Here is a 27,728-nt window from a genome sequence, read left to right as displayed (position 1 = left end):
TGGAGATTATATATCTTAATTTCATACAGGATTTTTCAAAAAAGTTCAATAAGTTTTTACTAAATTTGAAATTATTTACATGTAATCTAGCTTAAGTTTATTGGTAAAATCTATTTGGATACATACTTTCTTAATTTTTGTAGCTTATTTGGATTCCGATTATCAATATTCCTATTTATTTGTGTGTGTACATGTTTAAATATATTGGAATATGCTATTAAATTTGTTGACAAGATTTTGTGGTGAAATGTCTATTCAAATTTTATTAAATTAAATATAAGTTCTCTATGATAATTTAGATTTTTGCTTTTATTAGTGCCATTTTTCACATATATCTTTGTATTTGTGCTAAACTTAATTATGAAATATTAATAAACATGTAATAATGAAGTTTAAATTTTATATACTGTTTTATTTTTTATTAATCTCCCTTTTGCACATTAGCTTTTGTTTATTAAATATTTTCTTGTTAAATGTCACATTTCTATTTTCTGTAGTTTTAAATATGATATTTGTTCATATTTTATACCAACAAAAATATGGAGTTTAAGAAGAAATATTTAATAAACCATTCAAATGTAAAAAATGTACCAATAATTTTAAAAAGCCCGCGGTTCGGCGGATCAGGTAAATAGTTGACACACAGGTCGTAGTACGTCGCCACCAGCGTAAAAGTCCCACCGATTGTTAAGCAGTTGCCTATATAGCACACCCTAAATTTTGTAAATAAAAAATGTTGTATCAATTATTATAAAGAACTAAAACCCCATTTTGAAACTTCAATCCAATTCTCAGTTAACGTGTCTCGGCGATTTTTTAAAAAAGTTTTTATAATGCCTTTTTGTCACCATTAAAAAAAGGTATAAAAATGTAACTTTTTTCTGTGTAGATTTAGATCAAATTTACTGGTCCCATTCGAAAGAGCAGGAAAAATTATATACCCCTTGAATATTTCATGACAATTGACCAATAAATAGTCTAGATATAAAATTTAAAAAATGGCAAAAATAGCGCTTTTTTCACGATTTCTGCAAAAATAGGCGATTTTTGTCATTTTTTAAATTTTATATCTAGACTATTTAAGGTTCAATTGTCATGAAATTTTCAGGGGGTATATAATTTTTCCTGCTCTTTCGAATGGGATCAGTAAATTTGATCTAAAATTACACAGAAAAAAGTTACATTTTTATAGCATTTTTTAATGGTGACAAAAAGGCATTATAAAAACTTTTTTAAAAAATCGCCGAAACACGTCAACTGAGAATTGGATTGAAGTTTCAAAATGCGGTATTAGTTCTGTATAATAATTAATAGAGAATTTTTTTTTTTGCAAAATTAAGGGTGTGCTATTTATATGACCACGACTGTATATTATCTATGATTACGACCAAGAAGACTGGAAGGAAGAAAGATATCTTGCCTGTACAGGTGAAATGCCAATGATGCCAACGCGCATGTATGCATTTCATCGGCTCTTTTACTCATCTGCTATGTCGTTGTTTTTCACTACGACCAAGAAGACTGCAAGGAAGAGAGATATATTGCCTGTATAAGTGGTTCAAATCCTGCATAGCAAGTTCGCTACACCCACAATGCTATTTTTGAAGTAGGGTTTGCGTAGTACGCAACGCTCACCTGGCAAATATAAATAAAAATTAACACCTACACAAGCGCGAAACATGCAGAAGGAGAACTCAGAATATGTGACAGTGGGAGTGACAAATAAACGAGGCAGGGAAAGAGACAGGTCATGAGACGCAGGCGAGAGTGGAGGGAAACGAGCTGGGCTGGGATTCTAAAATCACGACTCGATCTCGATACCTATATATTTGTGTTCTGTGCTCGATACGATCACGACTTCGAATTCGATCGCGACCCAGTCGTGACGACAAGGGCGATTCTAAATTTGAATCGTCGGCTAAACTCGTTTTATTCGATTTGATTTAGGTTTCTTGGTATATATTTGTTATTTTCCCTAATATTTGACAGATGGAAGCGTCATTTGTCTTTTCTATTGATAAACACAAGAGTTTTCATTTATTTTTTTTCGCCTTCGTGTTTTTTATTTAAATATATTATTTCTTTAAAATAAAAAATTGTCGTTTAAAACCATCACTATCCATTGGAAAATCATAATTGAATTCATGGAAAATCACAAAAACTTGTTGTGTTCATCCACTTTTGATATGTTTAAACGTTTTAATATGGCATCATGTGTGCAATCAATAGGACCTAGAACAGCAGGGAAATTGGATCTCTCTATAAATGTTAATTTAATAATTTCTCTAATCTCTTATATTTGAAAAATTAATGAATCGATCAGCAAGGTGATTGTCAATAATTTCAGTAATTTTATGGATCCAATGACTTGTAGTAGTTTCGCTAATTTTAAATTTAAAATCTTGTCCAATGCTTCTTTGGTATAAAATCTTGATATATGTACTAAAACTGCCCATTCAATGGTAACTCTATTGTTTATTATTAACAGAAGGCTGTGGAAAATAGGGTCGAATTAAATCTATTATTTGTTGTGTTTAAGAAAGCTTCTTGATATACTAATGAAAACCTGGTATCATAGATAATATATATAATAACTAAAAATGCCTGGTATGACTATTGGTAAACAATAAATGAAACAAATACGTTTAAAAAAGGATGCTGATACATTATGCACGTATTAAAAAAGGAAGAAGCTAAAATTGTATATCGTCTGGTGTATACGATATACCCAAGCGTGTCGTCGACAAATCGTTAAAAACTAGGCAATCCGCAAGACACTCACGACTGAAAATTTTATTTAGAATCAGTCATATCGAGTAATCGTGTCGAATCGTGATTTTAGAATCCCAGCGCTGGTTTCCATCGATCGGCTCCAGCGCGATGCATGGTGCAAGCATAGAAGAAATATCTCCTCGTTGCAGTTTTCTTGATTAGGGCGTTAGTAAGTCTTTTGTCTAACTTTGATGGGGATAAGGATAACTGTATTACTTCCAATAACATTTTGCAAAATATTAGGCGAAAGTTTAGGCATTTTTAAAATATTTTTCTGATGCAGGCCTTACATACAGTGTACAACCCACATAAAATCGTAATCTCAAAATGTTTATTATGCTGTGTATTGCATAATGAAAATTAAAATGTTATTCTAATAAAAACAGAATATAAAAATATAAACACTGAAAAAAGTAGAAAAATAGAATTGGCACATCTAACAATTTTCTCGTGCAACTACTTTAAATTTGTTGGTCTACTTAAAATTCTTTTTTGACCAATATCTAACAACGGAAAGATTGTATTTACTATGTAATGGAAAAGAAGATTTATCTGAAAATAGTATATTTCTTAAAAAAATAATAATTTTCGCCACTGGTTTTTGAGGTTTCTGCATTTTGGAGTATTTAAAACATTTTTACCCAATTTTTTCCACTGGTAACAGTTGGTCTTTACACGTCTATATGATCCTTATGGTCCTTACACGTCTATATGATCGTGTTGGGTCGACTTCTAGAGCTTTACAAACCATTTCTTCCAGTCGTTCGTGCTCCTGGACCTTTTTGATAGAAGATTCTTGCACTTCAATGTGGCATTTATGCCAATCTTAAAGACTAAAGGATATCGCAAAATGCGAAACCACATTTAAAATTTTTTTTTCCGTAAGAAATAGGTAACTGAAAAACAGTTCCCTACATTGTACTGTAATCTTTAATTACCCAACCTGTATAATTATTTTAACACGTAATGAATAAATTAATTTGAATATTTTGATGTAAAAAAAAATTAATATTAATATGATAAAACTAAACTTATCATCGTTTGTTATTACCACTAGCATGTGCAATTTTTTCATCCGCAATGAAGCTAAAGTGATTTTCATATGGATAATTTTGACAAATTACCAGCGATAATAATTGAATGGTAGATAAATATCAGATTTACTTTACTAACTGTATTCAAAAGGTAAACTTCAAGATCTGTAAACTCAGAAGGTTACCTCACACTTCCTCAGGCTCCTCCACACCCCTCAACTGATGCACGGATTTCAGCTCTCATTGGCTATACTAAGTTTTTAAGTTCATAGGTCATATATTTTATAAGGCTTGAAGGGTGGAGGAAAATTATATTAAATTCATCATTTTATAACGTTCTCAGTTTTAGATGTTTTCGATAAAATAATCTTTAATTTATTAAAGTATAGAGTAAGTTCACCGAAACTTTTTTGAATACTACCAGTATTAAAACGTAGTTTGTCAGTAAATCTTCATCATTAAAATCATTAAATCTTATTATTAAGGGCTTCTGTCCTTCTCCAAATTACCACAAAAAACTTAAGAATATATAGGTTATTTGATATTACTTTTTCTAAAAGCAATATTTAGTATTCTAATTTAACTTAAGTTCAAATATACCTAATAAGATCATAACCTTCACGAGAAATAAAAAACACCGGTTTAAATTTTTATTCAGAAAACTGCCTCTGTAATATTGATATAGAATCGTGATAGGCTTTCTAAAATAAAACTTTGGCGCTACCTTACTGTAAAACTTTGCTAACAACTTTTTTCCATTTTAAGCCTAATAAAGTTAGGCAATGGAAAGTTATTTTACTTGGAGTTACGGTTAGGCGTTATAGATGACCTACATTTCAAAAATTTGAATATTAGAAAAGTAGTTTTTAATTGAAATATTTAAAGTTACAATTTAGTATTGGTTGACAGATTAGCAGAAATTGATCGAAATCACGGTGTAAATTACAGTGTATATTTTTCTAATGCATTATGAGTTAACACTTTACATTCTAATTAAGCTAAAAAGTTGTAATTAGTATTATATATTTTAGACAGCAACGGATCTAGAAAATATTTTTGAGAGAGGGTCCATTTGAAATCCAAGATAATCTCCTCATGAAAGACCATTTTGTATCGCGAAGTACGAAGTTTCAGTGCACGGCAAATAAAAACTATGTAGCCTATAGAGAATTTGAAGGGATTATCTCTTACCTTAACTGTTTATATTTATAGTAGGTAACACAGAGAAAAATACGGTGATGCCTATTTTAAAACTTTATGTGGAATCCTTGCTACTGTTTGAGTTCGTTTGCTTTAATAATAATAATTCAAAATGGATGTAATAGTGCTCATTTTGTTCCTCAAACTGTCAAAATATTCTCTGCATCGTGTTTTTTTTTCGGTTGACCCAAAAGTCAAGTGATTTTTTGTAGCCAATTTTTGAAACAGTGTGCTGACGTGTATTTTTTTATTGAGATTGAATCAACTTAGTTTATCGTAATGTACGTAGAACAAGATGAGGTAAAAAAGGAGGATCAAAAACTAAAAGAGTTAAAGTTCCATCATAGTTATGGTTTTGTATGGTGCTGCAAAGTAAAATAAAATTCAATAATCTTCTTATCGCAATGCATAATTTTCAATACCAATCAATTCTTCCGATAAATAATTCATAGGCTTCATGACAGAAGAGTAAATGTCTTAATTGTACTTTAAAATCAAGATATAAACCTAGGTCAACTAAATAGCCGCAATAAAATTCAAAGATCATCTAAATAAACCTTTCGTCAAGTAATGATCACTGAAAATGTATAGTTAATAAAACCAATTGAGAATTTACCACCAAGTATTTGTTCACTAGTCATTGAAATATCACGATAAATATTAAGTAACACTAACCCATTGGGTCATTCTTCTACAGTCTTGTTACGCAGATACGTCTTTAGTCTCCGCAAAATTAAAAATAATCGTTCACTTGGAACTACTCTGAGTGGTAGATGTGTTTGTAAAACTGCACATCAAACCAATCGAGAGCTTCGAGAAATGTTTTTGGTCACTTTCGAGAGAAAGTTTCATTTAACACAATTCCACATTTTGAAAGCGGATTTTATTCCTTCAGTAGTTTCTTTGAAACCAGAGATGATCTTGTCCAATTCAACCTCATCAATTTCTGTATATTTTGCTGGGATGACGTTTTGTATTTTGGAAAGTAGATATCGTTGCTTTATGAATTTCGATTCAAGCTATTTAAAGTACTTGTCCAAGAATAGAATATAAATTGATCGCCTATAGTATTGTTTAGGATTTCCAGCATAGTTATAACTAGTTTTCTTACATTCTGCTTGTCGAGGATTATCAGCACGGTATCAATCGATTCAGCAATGTATGTCGCTGATTCGAATATTTCTCGGAATGTTTCGTCTGCTTTGGTACGCATGTCCTTTATTGCATCATAGACACCATTCGCGTATTCAAAGCATTTATTCAAGCCACAGTCTTGTTTTTGTAAATTAAGACTCAAACTTGTACTCACACTATTAATGAAATTATATTCATTCAATCTAACTGAAGCAAGCTCACGTGGAAAGGCTCTTTTAAGTATTATTCGGGAGGCCGATGTTTTGGTAGGATTCCGGATCTCCCGTACCTCCCTCTGAATCCGCCCCTGATTTTAGGTAAGCAAAATTTTATTATTATTTCGTTTTTAATAAATATCATCACGATTTTACTTGATTGCTACTACTTAAAAGAATGAATAAATATGTGGTATTTTTAAAAAAGTAGTGAAAAATCTTTTAAATTTGATGATTTAATTTAAAAGCAATCCACAAAATGTTGTTGTTAATAATAAGTTTCTAAGACGTTTTCTGCAAATGTTTTAAATTTTTCATAAAGGCCGATATATAGAGAGTGGTTTTATACAAGGTGATTCTTAACCTATATGCATAAGATTGGAAAATTGTTGCTGATAACAAATAATGACTAATAATGAAAAAAAAAGTCATTAAAGTACTTTTATCTACAGAGATAACAAATTATTTAATATAAAAACAAGTAAATCCTATGAAATTGAAAGTGCATTTAATTATCATAATAGCTGTGTGGACTTTCTTCCATGATTATTGATAAATAATTAAGCCTAATCCACAATTATGTGACAGTTTAATATGATCGCTATTCGACTACGGTGATGTGGTTTATGGTTTATCTTTGACGATGCAATTAGCACACCAAATACATAAAATACAAAACAGCTGTATGCTTTTTTCTTCGTTACATACATAACAAATATACATACAAATCACATACAATCTTTTACATACATAGGGATTAAATAGTGGAATGATTTACCAGATAAATTGAAGGAATTTACTTATAAAAAATTCCTAAAATACGCTAAGCAATTTCTTAATAATAAGCAAAAATAACCTACATTTCTTCCCAATCATGCCTGCTGTGCTGTTGTCAGATTTTCTTACTAAAATAAGATAGGATAACCTGTAAAATTAATATATTTACTATTAGCTTTCCTTGTTTTGTCTCGTGCATGTCTTTTGCCCTTTTTTTTCTGCCATTCGCTATTCCATTAGAAATCTCATTGACTTATTTATATATAATTTAGGTTATACAGGGGTACCGCGCACAAATACATATGATCTGTGTATTTTGTGTTATCGGCCACTATGGTCGCGCTGTAGTCCTTTTTGTTCTCGAGTTATATAGTATATAGTTGTAAAATTGATTGTGTATAATTTGTATATAAATGTTTATATTGAGCAAATTTTTTGATTCGATTTGATTTGATTAGAGTTGCGACAGGCATGGTCTAAACTAGGGTGTAGTCGAATTTTCTCGGCGGCAGCATGTATCCGATTTCTTAACTCTTATTCACTGTCAGTACAATTTCAGTTATATACACTATAGTTTTTAGGTGACCCCAAAAATAAAAGTAAAGCGGATTAAGGTCAATTGACCGAGGATGCCATCTAACTGGATCGTCGTCCAATCCATCATTCGGGAAATATTTGATCCAAATGCTCTCTTGATTCACATTTTGCGGAATGGTTGCGCAAAATGTGGTGGAGCACCATCGTGAAGAAACTACAAATGTTGTCTAATACGAGGAATTTTCTCAAGGAGTACCGGTACTCCGTCTTTTATTATATCGCAAGAATTGTAAATAAAGAGCACTAGTTAGATGATTATCCAAAATAAAAGGGCCAATAAATATTCCGTTCACAGTTCCAGCCGGCACATTCACTGAAAATCGTTGTTAAAAGCGCCGAATAACGTGCGGATTTTCCAATGCACAATAATGCGTGTTTTAAAAATTGTGTACCATTGCATGTAAAAATTGCTCCATCCGTAACTAAAATGTTCATGGTGAAGTTTGGGTTTAACTGCTGCTGATGTAACAACCACTCGCAAAACTTAACTCGAGGCATCCTTTGGAAGTAAAGCATGATCCCTTGGAAGTAAAGCCCGTTGCATGTAAAATAGATTAAAATTCGCCAAACTTTGGCTTGTGATAATTCAAATTCCCTTGCAATTATTCGAGTGCTTATGTCAGGCTGCTTCAAGATGACATTTAAAATCACTTCGTCCAGATTCAAAATGTGCCTAGGTCTAATGGCTCCCCCACAGATGTAAATAGCTCCGCACAGTAAAATAGCTAAAATAGCTAGTGCGGAGCTATTTACATCTGTGAAATAGCTCCCCCATATTGCCCTGGTCCTGGCCGCAAATTGCTAGAGTTTCTCTGCTCCGCTCCGCTGTACCACACGTAAAAAGGCTTCACGTCTCGTAAGTCATAATATCATAAAGATTAGCTGCCACCACTGCGTTTTGTTGCAATTTGCTGTATGCCAGTAAGATGTCTAGTTCTGCGTTTAAAAAAAATCACGGCATAGTTTTAATTGCGTGAAAAAAAATACGACCAGAACTGATAGCAAAATACTTCTAAAAATCACAAACATCATTTAGACAAAAAAGGACATATAAAGTTAGTAAATTTTTGTGAACAAAAACAGATTATTTCAGAATCTAAAAATATTTTTTTAAATTTTTTTTCATTATTAGTCATTATTTGTCAGCAACAAGAATTTTAAGTTTATGCGTATAGGTTAAAAAATACCCTGTATATATCGAGCTACTAAAGTTGGAGCTTCTAAAGTGAGCTTCGAAGGAGAAATTTATTCGGCTATCATCGCTTTTCTGAATGAAATAGAGGATTTTTTGTGGTTTTTGCCTGTGAAGTACCAAATGTGGGCTGGTTAATATTTTTGGGAATGAGCTGTGTGCACCGTTGCTTTTTCTTAATATAAAAATTAAATTTAAAATAACATTGTTAACAAAAATTGTAATTGGAGGGTTTTCTAAATTGACTTTGGTGGGCTCTATGGCGCCGATTTTTTTCTTGCAATGTTACACAGGTTATTCAGGACATTATTCTCGAATACCGCATATGTATTTTAATGCTAACTTTCAGTTGATACTGATAAGAGCATAGGGTCCTAAGGTGCTCTACCAAGCTACTTGTTAAAGCAAATTCGCTCTGGCAAATTCTGTAATAATTGTAAAAAAAATTAAAATTTAACTTTCTAGTATTTGAAAACGTTTGTTAATGGATTAGCTAGATTCAGCAGATTTATATAAAATTCTCTAGGCAGATCAGCTCAGCAATAGTCAGATATATTAAAGAAATAATCTCTCCATCAAAATGAAATTCAAAAAATGAAAAAAGATTGAAATTAGTCTTCGATATTCTATAAACAGAAAACACTAGTTTTCTTTTACTTATTAATCTATATAATAAAATATTCCAACCAAGAACTAATATATATTAATATAAAAAATACAGTATTCTTAATATAAACGCCAACTAAAATATTATAGCAAATAATAAAGTTCTGATTATACTAACAAGTAGGTCGTCTTAGATATTGGAAAGTTTTTAGTAACTTTTAACAGAAGTTGATAGTTTTTTATTTTTACATTTTGAATCAAAAAAAAGATCTGATGTTCTATTATAATAATATACCGATAACACCGAGAAACCAGCCTGATTGTCCGTCATTTCGGAATGACACAAGTGGTACACACCACGACGTTTCGAAGGTTAGCGGGAATCTTCCGGAATAGGAGCCGCATCGCCGATAGTTGTCAGTTCAGTAAAGTTTTGAATATAAATGAAAATAAATATCTCTTGCGTTGTCGTAAGTGATCGTGTTTTCGTAGTGAAGAGTGTTAATAAATTAGTTGAGTATTTTTTAATGTTTTAATTAACACCTCACGAACAGGAAAAACGCTACAATATGTATTTCGATTCTCCGTCGTTTTCTAAATACCAAAGAACCTCATATTTTAGTACTCAATTTCATAATAAGTACAAGAATGTAGGTTAAGCTTTTTTGATTTAAATGAGAATTATATTCAATGGTATGGACAGAATACTGGTTATCTATATGGTTTATCTATGACTACTTTCTTGAGGTTGCAGATATTAATTCGCTTTTTTTTCTGGGCTTTTGAATTTTAAGCGTAGTAATATGATAAACGTTTTTTTCTTTTTGTTTACAAATCGAAATTTCAATATATTTTTTTGTATTGGGTGCTCGTTAGGTTTTTTTCAATATTTTTTTTAAATTTATATGTGAGGAAAAACACATGCAATGCTGCTATATGCGATGTTTATCGATGTTTTTGAAACAAACGTCACTCCCAACTTTACATTCTTAACTGGTAATCGCGTACTTGATACTGATACTCTATTTGAAAGCTAAATAAAAAAATGCTTTTCAATGATATTCTATAAAGCTTAATTCGATGTAATGATAAAAAATTACTTACACTAAGATTATATTTTTCATTATTACCTTTTATTTATATAATTATTTTTCATTAATACGTTCCGAAAAAATATTTTAAGAATTTTAGAAAAAATCTAAACATTTAAAAATATACAGGATATATATATACCGGGTGACACAGAAAAAAGTGAACACTAAATAACTTTGTTCCTTTTCAAGATAAACAAATGAAATTTGGTATATCGATAGAATAGTTATAAGAGCATCTTTTGACATATTCTATTGTTTTCAACCACTTCCGGTTTAACAGGAAGTGACACTAACTATCCTATTTTCAATGGGACACTTGCTGTATTATTACGTATTTCGATAAAAAATAATATTCTGTAAACAATGATACTGTATTTTCTACTTTTTGTCTTATACTTATAGAAAAAATATTTTTTTTAAATTTAAAAAAACTATGAAAACTATTTTTCTCTGATTACTTGATTAAAAATTAAAACTTTTAACACATTCATGGCACCCTATTTTAAAATTTAAAAAAATGATTTTTTCTATGAGTGTAAAACAGAAAATAGCAAATAGAGTACCATTGTATTTTCTATCGAAATACGTAATAATATACCAAGTGTCCCATTTAACATAAGAACGTTAGTGTTATTTTCTATTAAACCAGAAGTGATGGAAAAAATAGAATACGTCAAAAGATTTGCTTATAAAAGAAGCTGCTGACTGACTTGTGCGAAACTACCGTCAATGTGCTGGCTGTTAGTAAATTTGGGAAGCCGAATCGTAACGGGCGTCAGGCTGTTATGGTGATCCTTGGTAGTACAGACGATGAGGTTTGTTTTGAAGAACAAATTGAAGACTGTCGGTAAATTCTTCATCGAGACGGACATGACGCCTCGGCAGCGCAATGAGCTTAAGGCAGCCAAATCGGAGTTAAAGCGACGCAAAGAGGAAGGAGAAAATAATCTTTATAGAAGATACATCAATGGTTCCCCCAGAATTGTAGCAAAAAACTAGATTCGCCTTTATTTTTACATGCTAGTGATGCCCACTTAACTTGTTTTTTATCAAAATGTTGGTGGTCTTAACACTAAAACCGAGACTTTTTTCTTGCCGCTATTGCTCAGGGTTTTCACACCATATGCATCACCGAGACATGGTTGACGCCAGAGATATCTAGTGGTGAAATATTTCCAAAGACTTATGATGTTTACCGGTCGGACCGAAAATTTGAATCTGTTATTGCCACACGTGGTGGCGGAGTTCTCTGTGGAGTTTCTAAAAACATTGTGTCTGAAAAAATTAGTTTGTCTGATTTTTGCAACAGTATTGCGCCCTCTATCGATGTTGTTGGCTGTAAATTTACTATTAGGTTACAGATGTTTTACATGATCGTTTTGTATATCCCACCATTTATCATATCTGTAATTTTCGAGCAATTTCTGGATCAGTTTACACTTTTAATATCAAAGCTAAACCATAATGTAATAATAGTGGGCGATTTTAACGTGTCTGATTTCTCTATTAATTCACCTACAGGTAATCATGTTAGTCAAAAGTCTATTGCTGTGAATAATTTTGCTAACACTTTTAATCTTGTTCAGTGTAATCACATCCTAAACTATAATAACAGACTATTGGATCTTGTTTTATCTAACTTCACCTGTACTGTTTCGCGTAGTGACGTGCCTTTTATCTTGGAGGATTTGCATCACCCTGCACTGGAAATTGATTTTACTGTCTCAGGCCAACGTGTCCCTAATTTTCAACTTAATACATTCTTTTAATTTTAGAAAGGTCAACTTCCATCTCCTTTATGACTCGATCCTTGAAGCTGATTGGTCTACTGTGTATTTATCCTCTAACGTTAATGATGCATGTGGAGCCCTATATGATATATTGAATGGCATATTTGCCGCACACATTCCTCTTGAGCAGCAACGTAATAGAAGATTTCCAAATTATTATTCCCGAGAATTGATTAAGAACATTTATAGGAAAAAAAGGCTTTCAAGGAATTTAAAATGTACAATTCTCCATTCTTTCAAAATAAATTCCATTCTCTTAGACGCCTTATCAGACTACAAATACGCAATGAATATAAGTTGTATATATCAAACACCGAAAGGAATATTTCTTTGGACCCATCTAGCTTTTGGAATTTTATTGGTTCTAAGAAGGCTGGCACCAAGATTCCTGGTGTGATGAGGCTACCCGATGACATGGTAATTAAAGACCCACAAGACATAGTTGATGCTTTTGCATTGTTCTTTGGTGAGGCATTTATACAATCAAATTTCATTAACCATTCGTCGACGTCTGATAATGTGCCCCACTTTGACATTTCCAACGTTGATGCTTCCCAGATTAGTTTGGCTAGTAAAAAACTCATAAATAAGTTAACATCTGGTGTAGACGGTGTACCTAGCTTCTTGGTTAAAGATTGCATTGGTGTCCTGACTGATCCTTTAACCTACATTTTCAACTTAATACTGTCAACAGAACAAATTCCTGAAATTTGGAAGACTGCTAAAATAATACCTATTTTAAAAGCTGGAGACTCTGATCAACTACAGGCCAATCTCATTACTCTTTAACTTCTCAAAAAATTTCGAAATTATCCTGAATCGGTAGCTATTTAGTCACGCAAAAGAACTCATCTCTGTAGACCAGCATGGATTTTTTAGCGGGCGATCTTGTGTTAATAACTTATCCTGTCTGTCTAGCCACATCTGTGAATCACTTGATGTTAATACTCAAGTCGATGTTATTTATACCGACTTCCAAAAAGCCTTTGATCGGATAGATCACTATATTTTGCTATGTAAAATAACTCAGTATGGTTTTTCAGGGAGATTAATTATTTTATTTCATTCCTACTTGATTGGTAGATCTCAATATGTTGAATATGAGGGCTTTAAATCGAAACTTTTTAACGTAATGTCGGGTGTGCCACAGGGCTCGAACCTGGGTCCGCTCCTGTTTAGTTTTTTTATAAATGACTTGATTGAGTCACTCACTTGTCATAGGCTGGCTTTTGCCGATGATTTGAAGCTATATTTAAATGTATATGGTTTGGAGGATTGTGTTATAAATACATTGGAGGTATGGTACGCTGTTAACAAGTTAGGCTTGAATGCGACTAAATGTAGTGTGGTCAGTTACTCTAGATCTAAAATAAAATCTAAATATCTAAAATAAAAACACCCTTAAATTTTAATTACTTTATTAATGATACTATTTTGAGTAAATTAGAGCAAATTACTGATCTTGGTATTACCTTTGACTCTGAATTTACATTCGTTCCACACTTCAACGACATAGTCAAGTCAGCCCTGAGAAGGCTTGGCTTCATAATTACAAGTTCTCAAAGTTTTACTTTGGAATCTACATTAAGACTGCTCTTTTGTTGCTTTATGAGATCAAAACTGGAGTTTGTCTGCATTATATCCCCGCTCTATCAGAATCATGTTGGTCTCCTTGAATCTGTTCAGCGTAGATTTGCTAAGTCTTTGGCCTTCAGGCAGGATATATCTGGTAAGAGGGTTGATCTCAGAAGAATGATCTTCTCTGTAAAATTCCTGCATGGGTTACTGAATAGATTCATTGATAGTCCTGTACTTCTTTCTGTTGTACGTTTCGTGGTGCCTAGGCTTAATGCTAGACATCCCCTAACATTCTTTCTGCCAAGGCCTTATACTAACATCCTGTTGAAATCGCCACTATATACAATATGCGCTATATTTAATCGGATCTGTCACATGTGCGATATAAATTTCTCTCCGGTTCATGTGATTGTCGATATCTTGGTGGATCATTACTCTTGGGATTAAGACCCATGTGTTTAAGTTATAGTTAGTAGGTATATTGCAGTTAATTTAATTTAATTTTGTTGAATATGTGATTATCTTGTTAAACTTTTATAATTGGGTTTTTATATCATATTAATAGTTATTTGTTCTAATTTTTTGGATAACTTTTGAGATTGTGACTTTACTTTTTTCTTTTCATTCTTTTAGGTTTGTTTGTGTGTGTTTTTTTTAACTATATTTTTCATTGTTTTGCAACTGTTTCCTGTTATTGGGCAAGTTGCCTGTTGGAAATAAAGGCTGATTATTATTATAACTATTCTATCACTATACCAAATTTCATTTAGTTATCTTGAAAAGTAAAAAAGTTATTAAGTGTCCCCTCTTTTCTGTCACCCGGTATATATGACCTTGAGATCTATACTGCTTAAAACTTTACAGCAAGGCTTTGTAGTGTAATGTTTAATTATTATCATACTTGATGCATCTTAAAAATTCTCGGCAGAGACAGTTTTGTCATTCAACTGAACACGTAATCTTTCAAAGCAATTTTCGTATACTAAATCGAATGTTTAATCCGAAAAGCAAAAAGCTCTATATTTAAATATATATTAGTAAATTTCAACTATAAGCCTTACTAGCCTATACATACCTAAATTCAAACTAGAATGAAAAATAAATAAATAAACAAGTTGCGATATTTATAATTGATAACAATGTCATAAAATTTCGATAGGAAATTTCAGAAGTTTAATGAGTCTTAAAAGCATTCAAAAAAAGAAAAAAATTTATCGCCAAAAGTATGTTTGTACTAATAAACACTTTACGTTAACGTTAACAAAAATCACTTACCTCGGAGGAGGTCAAATAACAAAGCCTAGAATCCGCGCTTTCCACAGATGCTTGCTGCACAATTCCATATCGACAAGACTCTCTATCACTCATGTAGTCTGATCTTAAACTGTCTTGTCGATCAAATATACCTCTGAACAAAATTTTCATTTTTAATTATAAGAAAAAATCTTAAAATAAATCTGTTACATCATACCGTTGCTCAAAACTATCGCCAGGATTGCTCTTATATCCACTATCGTTCATGCTACTTTCCTGACGTAATGACGGTAGAGAATCCCAAGGAGCTCTTCTATGCCCAGTAGGTCCTCCTTGATTACCACCTCCTTGATTAGCATTAAAATTAGAACTTCCTGATCTCCATCCATCTGAATGCCTAAACCATTGTGCTCTACTTGATTCTCCTATACATGACGCACATCTTGAACTACAAGAAGAAAAAAATTACTAATACATTTTAATATTCACTTTTTGATGATTATCGATTATGAAATTAAAAAATATTGGAGTGGTAAACAATATTGAAATTATATAAAAAATGTATATAGTTACTTTAAAGGTTTAAAAAAAGAGTCTTCAAAATCTAAATAAACACTTATTTGCCCTTCGAGGATAGTTTACAAACGTATGAAAAATTAAATCATCAGATACCTGATCGCTGCGGCTCACGCAAGATGATGTAATCCGTTTGTACAAATTTTTGGGTCTGTTTCGTGGAAAAATATACCCCATATGGAATTTCTACTGAAGTAACTACAAATCGTTGAAAATCTGCCGTGTAGTAAACCAAATAATGCCTAATTGCTGCGATCGATAATAAATTCATAATTTTCAGTTCTCGGCAAGACTTTTCCCAACAATAGAAATATTTCAATATAAACGACCTCTAAGAGCATTGGCTACGATTTTAATTTTCTCAAATCTCTTTGAATCAAATTCCAAACCATAATTTTTAAACTCGCGTAATCCATTTTTCTATACTAAACATTAGGTACCAATTTTTAGAATACAACGGTAAATTGCAACATTTTTATAGGTACATTACAGTGTTCTATGTTATCATAATATTGCAGTTTTCAAGGTGGTAAGCAATTTGGCATATCATCCAAGAGATGACGCTACTAGTACTCCAAAGTTATTTGATGACACGTGTTTTTACAAAATGTTAAGTTGTTTGTTTTCCTTTGGCGGTAGCATGAAAACTATAACTAAAGTTACCAAAGTAGGAATGGCTCTCTCCGTGCTCGGCCTGTGCTAACGCCAGCCGTATGAAGGTTGAATATAACAGGGCGGAATAATTTACCTCCCAAGATGGTCGACTGATTCTGATTAGCTAATTCTTGACATACATCAAATATGACGTTAATGACATTTTAACTGTCATATTTAACGACCCGACTGTCTTTATTTATGTTATCTTTCGGGTGGAAAACAAGCCAAGCCTTTTGATTATCTTCTAATTTACAGTTCTTACCTAATTTTATCCAATCCAATTAAACATAGAGCAGAGGATAGGTAAATCTTTCAATTATAGGTTTGTTCTCACAGCGGTAAGAAACAAGTTTTTGACAAATAAATATGAACAATAGAGTACAATGCGTTCGCACAGAAACTTCTGATCGGTTTCAAGTCAAAAGTTTGATGTTCTTACACAAATTTCTGATCGTCATCTGATAGTCAGACTTGTTTTTGGATTTATTTCACGAAAAGTATCAGATAATTCATGTAGCCAGTCAACGCCGATCCTCGGAATATGAACATAACCTCTAAATTGTTGTTTGTCGTTTTGTATAGTCTCTGATATTCGTTTTGAAAATTGTATTTTAAATTGTTGGATTAGTCTAAAAATACAAATTAAGGAAATGAGTGATTTTGAATCGTCGGAAGAATCTGATCAGAGTTTTGTTTATTCCGACACAAACTTTTAAAGATTTACTTGAAGAACGAATAAGTCGATAAGGCCCAAAAATCAAAATTATTTTGATGAAACTCGAAAAATTCATCCATTATCCCAAAGATGCTGGTCATACACTTTTATAAAAGGTAAAAACACGAAATCTACAGCATCACAAATACATTTAGTAAAATTACGAAGGTTACATGATTCGCTCGACTAGAGCATCATCAGACCTTAACAATAATTAAAATTATGTAACCCGAAAAAAGGAAAATTCAACAAAATTTTACCATAACATACACAAAACAACTGATATATAAGTAAACAAAGCTTACAATAAAGTGGCACTATCTATGTACAAAGAACTCAACTAATCAATCAAATCACTTTATACATTTTAGAAATCTAACCATCATTTAAGAGTCTAGAACTACTTAAGGTTATTAAAAACTAGGTGGCCATCAAAATCAAAGCTTTCATTAACACAGGACAGATCTGGGCTTTTAAAAGCTTTACTAATTTCCATTGTCTCCAACAAGTCCAGTTTTTTACTTTTGTTGCATTGATGAAGTATTTTTATATTTTGGGTGTCAGGAAAATTATGTTTGGAGTCGAGGAGGTGATTAGCAAAAGCCGGTCACTGTGATTTCGGTATTTTTAAATTTATTATATTGGGCCTTATATTCACTAATCCTAGTAGAAAGAAATCTTCCTACCAGACTGGCCGACGTACACTGCAGGGCACTCTTTACACCTCATCTCATAAACTCCCGGAGAAGATAGCGGGGGTAGTTTATCTTTAGTTTTAATTAGATGTCTTTTTAATGTATTATTGGTTTTAAAAGTTTTAAAAGGTTTTAAAAGGGTTATGCCAAAGGGAGAAAAAAAGCGGGATAGTTCTGACGAAATTGGTCCAAAATAAGTAAACGACCTAAAAGTTTTGATATAGTTTGTTTGTTGTCTGATAAAATTAAATGATAATTTATACTTGCTCACATACTGAAAATATATTTTATATATAGGTTTAAGAGGGAAAAAGTTACTGACTGCTAGTTGTTTTTTAAAAGCTTCACGAGAAAGTGGGATGTTAAAAAGTCTGTAAAATAAAGAATGGAAAGCAGCAAATTTATGTGAGGACGGTGATCTTGAATTATATTGTATAATATTATGTGTTGTTGCTTGTTTACGAAATATTTCAAAGGATATCTTATTTCTTTCCCTCTTAAGTAATAAATCCAAGAATGGTAAGGTGTTCTTCTGTTCCCGTTCGATTGTGAACTCAATTTTAGAGTGAAGAGAGTTGACATATTTATAGAAATTTGTAAGCTCTACCTCACTTCCATTCCAAATCAAACATATATCATCCACATACCGTTTATAAAAGATGATGTTATTTTTGAAATTACTGCTCATTATTTTTGTTTCCAAGTTACTAAGAAATACTTCACTAAGAAATAGGCGATAAACAAGCCCATTGCTAGTCCCTCTTTTTGTTTGAAAAAACGGTTGTTAAATTGGAAAAAATTTTGATCTAACACAGTAGAAAGGAGCAAAAGTAGATTTTCCACCAAGAGTAAATCAAGTTTCCCCCTGAGAAGATCTTTGACTAAGACCAGACAATCAGCGGGTGGAATGCATGGAAATAAGTTTTTCACGTCTAGCGATATAAGCTGGGCTGTATATGGAACGTGAACATTCTGAATGCTTTTGGCAAAATTCACTGAATTTGTTACAGAGTATTGCGCTTTGAAGTTTGAGACATTTCTAAGAACGTTCTTAAGCCAAGATGATAACTGGTAACAAGGGGAGTCAACAAAGGAAACCACAGGTCTAATTGGCATGCTAGTTTTATGGAATTTTGGCAACTTATATAATAGAGGTGTTTTAGGGTTCATGGGATATAGTTTTTGTTTTGTGGAATTAAAATATTCTAAGGTTATCAAGCTCATGTCTAAGACTTTTTTTAATTTATTAAAGAATGGACCTATCGGATCTCTGTCGACCTTTTCAAAGTCTTCTGTGTTTAGAAAATCCATTACTTTATTTATGTAATCGTCTCTTTTTAAGGCAAGTAAGCATGATCCCTTATCGGCTTTTGTGAAAACTATCTATATCGTTGTCCCTCATTTTCTTTTTTATAGATCTTAATATTTTGTTGTTGTTTTGATTTATTCTCTGTTTATTGTTAAGGAAATAATTTTGATTTAAAAAGGAAATTATTTTTGCTCTTAAAATGTTCTTATTTGATATATCCGTTGACTGTAGAGCATTTTTAGCCTTTACAGCCAATGTTTCCCTAACACATCGGTCGGTTCTAGTAGGAAGATTAAATTTTAAATTGTTGTTAAGAAATTTTAATTCGACTTCAGAAAAAGAAAAACCCTCAAGGTTCCTAAATCTATCGTGAAAAACATGACCAAAATTACTTTTGCGATATTCATGGAAATCATTAAGTCTAAATGAAGTTATATATTTGTTTTTAAGGTTACTAAGTTTCTTGTGTAATCTATTAAAAGTAGTAGAGCCGAAAGTTGTTACTTCATCTCTGAATTTACAATCCAAATAAATAAATTCCGCATAATGTAATACGTTGTTAAGTTTGAAAAAAGTAGTTCTAGACTCTTAAATGATGGTTAAATTTCTAAAATGTATAAAGTGATTTGATTGTTTAGTTGAGTTCTTTGTACATAGATAGTGCCACTTTATTGTAAGCTTTGTTTACTTATAAGTCAGGTGTTTTGTGTATGTTATGGTAAGTTTTTGTTGAATTTTCCTTTTTTCGGGTTACATAATTTTAATTATTGTTTAGGTCTGATGATGCTCTAGTCGAGCGAAACATGTAACCTTCGTAATTTTATTAAATGTATTTGTAATGCTGTAGATTTCGTGTTTTTACCTTTTATAAAAACTATTTTGATGAAACTGTTTCCCAATTTAATAAAATTGAATTTTTCGACCATTTTAGAGTAAACCCTGAAGTAGCAAATAATTACACAATTTTAAACTCTATTAATAATATACGGCTATTGTAAGGTTGTAGTGTAAATTTATTTTTGTTTATGCATTATTTATTTTCCTATTTCCCACTGGCATAAAAAAGTGAGGTTATTTTTATTGCTCTTCTTTTTTTAATATGGATTCCACTCAACCCGTATTTGATGTTCACACAGACGGTTTCAAATCGATCAGAAGTTGTAATATTTTATGCATGCGCATCAAAAATAGTTTGGAAACAGTTTCAAACTTGTAAGAAATTTGCAGTAAGAACAAACCTTATGACACAACTAAGTGTTTTCTAATAATGTAGAGATGCATTTTGGATGGATTATCATTTTCCGATGTATAATTGTAGATTCAGTCCTATTTTGGACATATCTATGTCGCAGTTCTCAATTTTTACAATTCAATTCTAACTCTTAGACCTTCATATTCCACCGATCAAAATTTCTGGTTTTTCTATTTCCTTATCTTGATCTAGGTTAAGATATTTGTGCAAATACCCTTTGTACCAGTTAGTAATTGCCCAGACAGTCACAGAAATCATAGATTTTTTAAATTTCCATTAAATTCATCCTTCTCGACACTTTTCTAATTCCAATTTTAACAACCCTGATAATCCTGTGCAACTTACATAGAACGCTGTACCATAATCACCACATAAAATGGAAATGCAAAGTGAGCATAATTACTCAAAGGCCCCTAACACAAAAGAGTCCTATTTGCAACCAAAATTATTAACAAGGACAATGATGCTTGTGTTGTAGCAACCAGAGATAATAATATGTACAAGTTGAAGTTTTTAGGTGCCAACAGGGTTACAAGTAACTTATGGCGAATATCACCAGGTCAAAAAGTGTGGAAAGTTTTAGTAGCTGGCATGAAAAATTGATGTATCAAAGCTATGGACATGTGCAGAATCTAGTCAAGAGGCACAACATTCCTTATGTTAAAGATAAAGAGTTGTGTTAGCAGTGCTTGGATGATCTTTCTAGAGATGTCAAAGGAAAACCAACCAAGATCTCTACTAGTGAGTTAAAGAAGCGCGCTCTGTTAGATTTGCCATATAGTAATGTTGAAGAGGAGCGTCAGGAAGATGGGGGCCAAGAACCTGAGGACTCAATTGCTGAAGAGGAAGACAGGAAGGTGTGCGAGTCAAAGATGGACAAGACAGATACAACTTGAGAAGAGTGTTTTCTCCACCACAGGGTATGAGCAATGACTTACTAAGCGCTGCAGATTGTGTTGTTGAAGGTGAACCTATGGCATATGAGACAGTTATAGGTTTAAAATGATACTGCAGAATAGGCCAGGGCTATTGATGAGGAGATGAAGTCACTACACAGGCGGTGAACTCCCCTAGAGCTACCACTAGGTCTTAGGTGCCCTGGCTGTACAGGGGGGCCAATTTAGATGTTTTCTATGGGAAGTCATGCCTCTGTTAGAGATACAAAAACGTTGACCCTCATTCTCCGGGCTCGAATATTAAAAGGAGTTTACTGAAACAAATGAAATTTTGCTATGATAAATAGATTGGCCGCAAGGGGGCGTTTCTGAAATTTGGTCATTTTCATTTTTGGCCTATGGCTGCTGGGTTTTTAAAAATAAATGATTTCTGTACGACTTTCTAATAGCACTTTTTAGTGCTTAACATGCTAATGACATTTTTATTTATACAGGATGTTTATTATTTAAATAAATTAAATGAAACGGATCATATCACCTACAACAGTAATACCAATAACCCAATATTTAAAAACTTTTTAAGATTATATTTTAATGCCTCTGCCCTAAGATCTTTATTGATCCTGCAACTGATCCGGCCCATAACATTTCATATTACCCCTTTATAATTTAATTTCTTTTACTAATCCTATTGATAAAAAAATAAATGTGATCATAATGATTAATTAAATTAATTGCACTAATCGGGATTTACTTCAGATACATTTAACACTCACTCAACACTTACTATCATTTTTTTGTCTAATAAATGTAAACATCGTTAGCTGTACATTCGCATCTATCACTTAGTGGGCAAAGTACGTTCTGGTTAGTGTGTAAGTTTTTTAAAATAAAAAGGCTATTTGTAGAACAATGGTCTTCGGTTTTCCTTTATGTTCGTTCTAGTAGAGTCGCCCTTTAACGAGTAATTTTTTAAATTTTGTTCAATTTTGTAACTTTACACTTTGTATTCTTTAAAGAAATGAGTTTCAATTTTAATAATTTTTAATCATGTTAAACCGTTGACGTTTTTTTTGGAGTCAAAGCACTGATGATGGCTTACGGCCGAAAGCGCTAGGCTGATTTTAATATATTTCCTAGATGAATACGTGTTGATGTTGTATTTGACTTTCCTCATAAGAATACAATGTAATTTACTTTAAAAAATTGTTTAACTACCTATATTTTTTTCTCTCTTGCACCAAATAATCCGTCAAATATAAGTTATTTGTATTTTTGGTCAATAAAAGCCGTAAGACAGTTCAATAAGAGTTTATCTTCCTTATCTGTTATATGAAGGCTTACCTAGTATTGTGATCACTTAAATATCCTCTCTCCCTCTCACGCTCCTTTTCTCTTTCCCTGCTGAGCTCATTTCGATCGCTATAATATCCATCTCTTTCTCTATCTCGCTCCCTTATCAGTCCCATTCTTTGATTATACGGAAGCGTGGTGGATTTTAAGGAAGCACTAGATGCTGGTCCTGGAAAACACAAAGTTTTAAAAGATTTAAAAATAATTTATTTTTTATTATAGTCATTATTATAAATGTTTGCATACATTTAAAAAAACTACTTTTTTAACTTACTTTTCCTTGGAGGATACGGACTTCTTTGGTTAGACCCTGGAAGACTTTCTGCGAACTCTAAAATTATTAATTCGAAAATCAAAAATATTTTTTATTCAACTATAATAGCAGCTATACTCTAAATTTTCTAATCTACTGTCTACAAACTACCGCGCTACCTTAGAATCTTTCCATAAATACCCATAAACTAGAGACATCACGATTAACAACAATTATTCTACCTAAATTTTCCATACTTTGAGTTAACAAGGCCTCGAATGTATGCAGACTGTAGCTTTCTGCATCCATTCCCTTAGCGAGTGTGTTCCTCAGATGCATTTCGTATTCCAGAAGAAGTCTACTAGTTGGGGAACCAGGTGTAGAATTTATGCTTGAGTTCTAAATAAATAGAAATTACTATTAAAATTATGCATAATAAACTAAACAAACTACACTACCTGGCGATGTAGTCTTCGTCTACCATAATGTTGACCGGCTTGTTCCATGTCTGAGTTTCCATTGCTGGAACTTGGAGTAGTGGCATAGCATTGGTTATCGAAAATTACATTATCTGATGGTGGTGAAAAGTCTTCGCCAGCTCCACGTTCCAGTTCTAAGTAAAGTCCCCTTCCTGGATAACCACGCCCAATTTCATGTGAAGAACTGCAATTTATATTTAAAAAAATTACTTATACTTAGTTTATTAGTATATGTAATATAAACAAACGTTCTATAATCTGAGCTTTTTGTAAGTAAAGATCCAAATTAAAGGGTATAATGCTACTCATAAAAAATATGTTCCAAGTAGTAATAGTTATTATTATTTTAAGGCTTAGTTTTTTTAACCACTCATGAGAGGTTAGCAATAGGAATAGATTTAGGACCTGGTGTTATTTAACCATTTGCGACATCAGCTACATTTAATTAGATAAGAAGAGTTTAAAACATAAGTTTTACAACATAATTTTCATACCAGATATTTTTCACTCTGAAAAAAATCTGGTAATGAAAATTACCAGATGTACCAGAAATGTAAAAAGATAATGTTTTGAGAAAGGAAACGCTAGTAAATTATAATTTTTTGCTAGTTCTTTAAATGCTAAAAAATGTGATCAAAATCCTGGAACAACTAAATGCCAATATTTAAGAAAAATCTTCTAATAAAGCAGGCAGATCATTTAGTAAAAACCTTTATAACTGTAACCACAGATTTAACTAGCTAACGCAGCGTTAGCTAGTTAAATCTGTGCTGTAACTATATAAAATATTTTAAATTCATTCATTTAAATAAATTTAGCAAGCGGATTGGCTCTATCTAGTGTTACAGGAAACTACTAGAAAATAATTTATCATAGAATAAAGTTTTTTTTAAATATTTGCCGCCACTTATTGTAATTTACAATTTTCCTCGAAAAAATGCAGAAGATAAAAATCATTAATTGATTATGTACTGAATAATTATCAATGTCCGGAGAATTTCTGCCTCATGTATATGCATTTATATGCAACAACATTCGTAAGCAAAGGTTTAAGTTAAAACCGCCAAAGAAAAAAATTGCTCTTGCCGCTGAGAAAAGAGATACAATATACTGGTTTAATTCGAATACCTCTTTAAGTTGGGTCAGACTTAATTTAGGTCAAATACTATCGTTCCTTTGTTAAACCTATTATTATAAATTAATATATTGATTTCTAAACCTAAGACCTTCGTTGGCCGATCGTGTATACATTAGCTTAATTTAAATAATGCCTCTTTTGAAGTACATGATGTGTCTTATAGCTAAAGCAGAAAACCGCAGCTAACTGGGAGGACTATCGACAACTACGTAATTTAGTAACTACCTCTATTGGCAATGGAAAAAATGCGTTTTTGAGTCATCAATTTAAGACTGATCCTAAGGGATTTTGGAAGACAGTAAAATTTCTAAACATTAACTCTAGATCAGTATGTGATCCTTGTGAGGTGGTTACTCATGATTATTACTAATACATTTTTTAACAAGACAGTTCTTCTTTCTTATCTCTCTTTTAATGATCCAATACTTAATACTACAAAGTCTTATGGGCATAATACATTAAACAGTCTTCCTAGATATTATTGAAACTATCCATAGGACGTTGAGATGTAACATTGCAGGTGCTGGTGGCTGCAATAGGCAGATGATCTTTTCTTTTCGCACTTACTATCCCAAATAACTTTTATAATTAACAGATGTCTTTTTACTTAAATATTTCCAGATCAATGGAAATCTGCAATGTATTGTCTAGTGCCAAACTTAATAATCCAGCAGACCTATCGCATTTTAGGCCTATAAGCATACTTTCTTACCTATCCAAAATGTTAGAAAAACATCATTGCAGAACAAAATAATAGATATGTCTCTTGGCATTCCATTTTCCCGTAACATAGTCAGGTTTTAGGGCGCAACACAGTACACCTACTACCTATATTAAGATAACTGATAAGATAATTGGGTCTCAATATGTTGAGACAAGTTTGTGCTTAGACCTTCCTGATTAAAGTAAGGCATTCGACACCATCAACCATGATATACTTTGCTTAAAACTGAAATACTTTGGTTTTGGTCATAGTGCCAATAACCTAATAAAGAGCTACCTCGTGGATATAGTATAGAGAGTTGTTTGTGATGGGATCTTATAGAATCTTGTTGTAGTATCACAGGGGGTTCCGCAGAGAAGCGTTTTGGGCCGTTTGTCGTTGCTTTATACTCCTGACTTTTCCAAATATTTTAATTTTATATATACACATCAAGACGCTGCTGACTTTCATTTATCATTTTCATATTACAGTTCTTATCGCTAAGGTGGCAGAATATAACGGACATCTCTGCATCTCACTATTTAAGGTCAATGCGACTAAAATCCAGGCTTCAAACAATTTGATAGACGTGCTGCTCAACAACCCTCCATTATCATTGTTTTGAATAATAATAATTTGGCTTTTTTTGATAATTGTAAAAATCTTACTAGTCAAATAAGATTTAAAAAATATGTTTCCTTAATAATTCTAGATCTTTGTTAAACTTCAGACTATATTTATACTTGTATAAAGATGTATTCAAAACGCCCATCAAACTGCTTTAAGTCACTTAATTTGTCATTTGTTTCTTACTGTGATGTTTTATACTGACCGGTCCTGCTACTTGATGATAGAGTCTCTTTGCAGAGATGGTTGAAACTTGAAGAAAAGTTTAACTTACATTTAAATAAACTAGTCTACAAAATTGTTAATAAAAAATAACTTAGATATCTCTTTAATAAACTGTTAAGGGAATCTGATGTTCGGAATACTCGTAACTCTGATAAGTCAGTTGTTTCCAAACACAAAACGTCATTATCTCAAAGAATTCTTTAGCTTTAATTATAAAATCATTACCTGATGACATCAAACACTGCTCGGTTATATATCGCTTTAAAGTATATCTAAGATCGTTTTTAAAAATAGCAGTTGACGTGATTTTATAACTTAATTACTATTTTTGTCATTTATGACTATTTTATGTTAATTACTATTGATCCCACCTATTAAGCAAATAGATGGCAAATTTTTCACTTTATTCAATCGTATTTTTTTTCTTTCCTATATATCTATTTTTCTGTTACAATACATATATTTTTTCTATTGATCGAACTGCATCGCACGTTGTATTTTATTTTATTTGTATTTTATTTCAAATTGAATTCTCACTTCTATATTTCTTTTTTATATTTTTAATCAAATCCTTCATTTTTAGATTCACCTCGTTTCTGGTATGCTCTATACTCGGATATCTTATGGATTCTTATACAGTGCTTTCATGTCAAAGCCAACCACCCTTCATAAAAAAAAAAGAAAAAAAATTTTAGTTTTATATTGGACAATGTTCTGTCAATGGCCTCTTTACCTCCAGCTAACCTCACTTTGATATGTCAAATGGAAACCCCCATCATGTGACACATTAAAATGTTTATTCAACAGTGCCAAAAAAAAATCGATTGGCTTACCAGTGAATAGTAACCAAAAATGTGTGGTAATAAGACATTCTATCAACTTGGTTTGTAGGTAAAATGGTTGCCTCATAGTGTCACATATTATTTTAAATGGCAAAGAACTTTCCATCTTACTCCGCTAAAAAAATTGGTACAAGTTGAAGCGATTTATCCGCAAAATCGCAGAGGTAACTAATATTTCAACAGGTTCTGCACATAAAATCTTGAAAAAAAATTTTGTTTTCCTTTAACATTCAAATCCTTTAATAACTAAAAGAAGACGGTTTTGATAGGAGAATTGAATTTTGTGAACTGATGTGCCAGCGAATGGACGAGGACTCCCCTTTAGTAAAAAAACATCTGTTTCAGTGACGAGTCAGCGACTTTTTTTCTAAATGGACTGATAAACCGGCATAACTGTAGATAGGTACTGGAATAATAAAAATCCACATCTTTTTCGAGAGGATCATACTCATAAACTTCTCTCCTCAAAAAATTAATGTATGGGCAAAACTTTATGGTAAATAAATCATCGGGCTATTTTTTTTGGAAGAAAATTTAAGTAGACAAATTTATTTAGACCTCCTCGAAAATACAATATATCCTTCAATCGTCCAATCTTTGGAAAACCAAGTCGATGAAAATAGTGTTGGGATACTAAAAAAAAATAAAATGTATTTTCAATAGGATGCAGCTCCCCTGCTCTACGCTTTGACAGTTCGAGAGTAGCTTAATAAACAGTTTCCAGGTTTGTGGATTAGCAGACGTGGGCAATTGAGTGGCCCGCAC

The 27,728-nt window shown here is 32.1% G+C and overlaps 1 protein-coding gene across 6 annotated transcripts in view; it reads right to left on the bottom strand.

Annotated features, from left to right (window-relative positions):
• Positions 1-27,728, bottom strand: part of LOC126745640 (protein still life, isoforms C/SIF type 2) — a 252,589-nt gene that overhangs the window by 190,442 nt on the left and 34,419 nt on the right. For 4 of the 6 annotated variants that reach the window (XM_050453574.1, XM_050453573.1, XM_050453571.1 and 1 more), the window contains exons 11-16: positions 23,408-23,612; positions 23,192-23,348; positions 22,971-23,027; positions 22,688-22,865; positions 15,461-15,691; positions 15,265-15,397 (exon numbers count right to left, since the gene is read on the bottom strand). In XM_050453574.1, the coding sequence (XP_050309531.1) occupies positions 15,265-15,397; positions 15,461-15,691; positions 22,688-22,865; positions 22,971-23,027; positions 23,192-23,348; positions 23,408-23,612 (961 nt within the window). Of the gene's footprint in view, positions 1-15,264; positions 15,398-15,460; positions 15,692-16,482; positions 16,584-22,687; positions 22,866-22,970; positions 23,028-23,191; positions 23,349-23,407; positions 23,613-27,728 lie in introns of those variants that run through there. The other 2 variants (XM_050453572.1, XM_050453577.1) reach the window with 2 other exon arrangements.

The sequence above is a fragment of the Anthonomus grandis genome, chromosome 16 (assembly GCF_022605725.1).
Source record: "Anthonomus grandis grandis chromosome 16, icAntGran1.3, whole genome shotgun sequence".
Taxonomy (NCBI): Eukaryota; Metazoa; Arthropoda; class Insecta; order Coleoptera; family Curculionidae; genus Anthonomus; species Anthonomus grandis.
This window is presented reverse-complemented; position numbering and strand designations above follow the sequence as displayed.